The 1558-nt window shown below is 33.7% G+C and overlaps 1 protein-coding gene across 1 annotated transcript in view; it reads left to right on the top strand.

Moving 5' to 3' along the window:
• Positions 1-1273: 1273 nt before the first annotated feature.
• LOC21396524 (leucine-rich repeat extensin-like protein 3) overlaps positions 1274-1558 on the top strand; it is an 11921-nt gene continuing 11636 nt past the window's right edge. Inside the window, exon 1 of the mRNA XM_010109432.2 lies at positions 1274-1536. Within this exon, the coding sequence (XP_010107734.2) occupies positions 1274-1536 (263 nt within the window). The remainder of the gene's footprint in view (positions 1537-1558) is intronic.

Raw genomic sequence — 1558 nt, 5'->3', positions numbered from 1 at the left:
CCGATAATAGATGAAGACATCTGATCGAGATTGTTTGAGAGAACATAACATGTAGCACAGGGCGACTAAACAGTCCTCATAGACTAATATAATTTTTCAATTATCACTTCTATCTAACGTTTTTTTTTTCTTTTTTTTTTTTTTTTTTTTTAAAGAAAGATTTCAATTACACCTTCAGCGTTGAATTTTAAATATATTATTACTGAAACTTAAAATCTCAACTAAATAAAAAATCAACTATACTACCATTTATATTTACAAATTTTTATAATCTAAAACTTTTAAGTATTGAAGTTTTAACTCTATTACAAGCTTAGTTCAAACATAAATAAAGGTAAAAAATAGTATACTTTAGTTTAGTTCAAAATTTTGATTCTTTTTTTTTTTAAATAAAAATTTTATTCAGTTCAGGCTCTGTGAAAAAAGTTACTAGTTCCTGTGAAAAAATTTTATTCAGTTCAGACTCTAGTTCCTGTTACTAGTTCTTTTTTTATATAAAATTTTTTATATAACGTTCTATCTGTGACTCTATTTTACGTATTTCTACCGCTTTATACTAAAGAGACATGTAATTAAAAAAAAAAAAACACTAAGGAGACATGTCAGGTGTCGTCATACGAGAAGTGTACTAGTAAATTGCTAAAAGTACGTGACAGATGCATCTAAATTGTACGAGAAATAAAAGTGATTCTTTTTTTCTTTGTTAAGAGTGTAAATATTCTTGAATTGACAAGAGTGCATTAAATTAGTGGATTTATATTATGATTCAGATTATAATTTATAATTTATTATAATTTTTTTTATTAAAAAATTATATAAATTAAAATTAATTTTAATTTATAATTTTAAATTTATAAATTAAACGTGCACTTAAAAATCACACAATTAATAATTGATAAATTTCAGTACTATTTGCATGCCCGTACAAGTGGTACTACATTCACATGGCACGTACAAACATGTGTCACTCCCATGCAATTTCTCTTTCTGAATCATCTTATACATAACACCAAAAAAAAAAAAAAAAAAAGAACTTATTACTAACCAAAACCCTAATTTCGTCACAAGATTTTGAGGGGAAAAAAAAATGTCCTCCATTTCTGCAATCTCAAACACCGTTCTCAAAAGAACCATCCCATTTTGTTCAAGAAGATCAATTTACACAATTATTAGTACCACTCCAATATCACATGCATCACTACTACTCTCTAACGGTGCAATTTCAATAAGAAAACATGTGATTACTCGTAGTAGTATCCAAGATCTTTTAATTATGGCGTCGCGGGACCCACCGGAATACCCCACCAGGATCCCGCCGGAGATTCCCTCAACGCCGCCGCTGAAGCACGATCCCTCTTCGGTCCCACTCGAGGTGCCGCCGCTCACCACCTCGCCGCAGGTCGACCCCGGCGAAGCCCCGTCGGAGGTGAAAGAGAATCTTCCGCCGTACGGGACCGAGGCGAGGCCGGAAATCGAGTTCCCTAAGCCGCCGGTATCACCACCACCGAAGCCGGACGTCCCGCCGATGCCGCCCGGGCCGGATATCTTGCCACCGGAG

This window comes from Morus notabilis, unplaced genomic scaffold (assembly GCF_000414095.1).
Source record: "Morus notabilis unplaced genomic scaffold, ASM41409v2 Scaffold1383, whole genome shotgun sequence".
Taxonomy (NCBI): Eukaryota; Viridiplantae; Streptophyta; class Magnoliopsida; order Rosales; family Moraceae; genus Morus; species Morus notabilis.
Note: the sequence above shows the minus strand (reverse complement) of the source record. Positions and strands in the feature narration are given on the sequence as shown.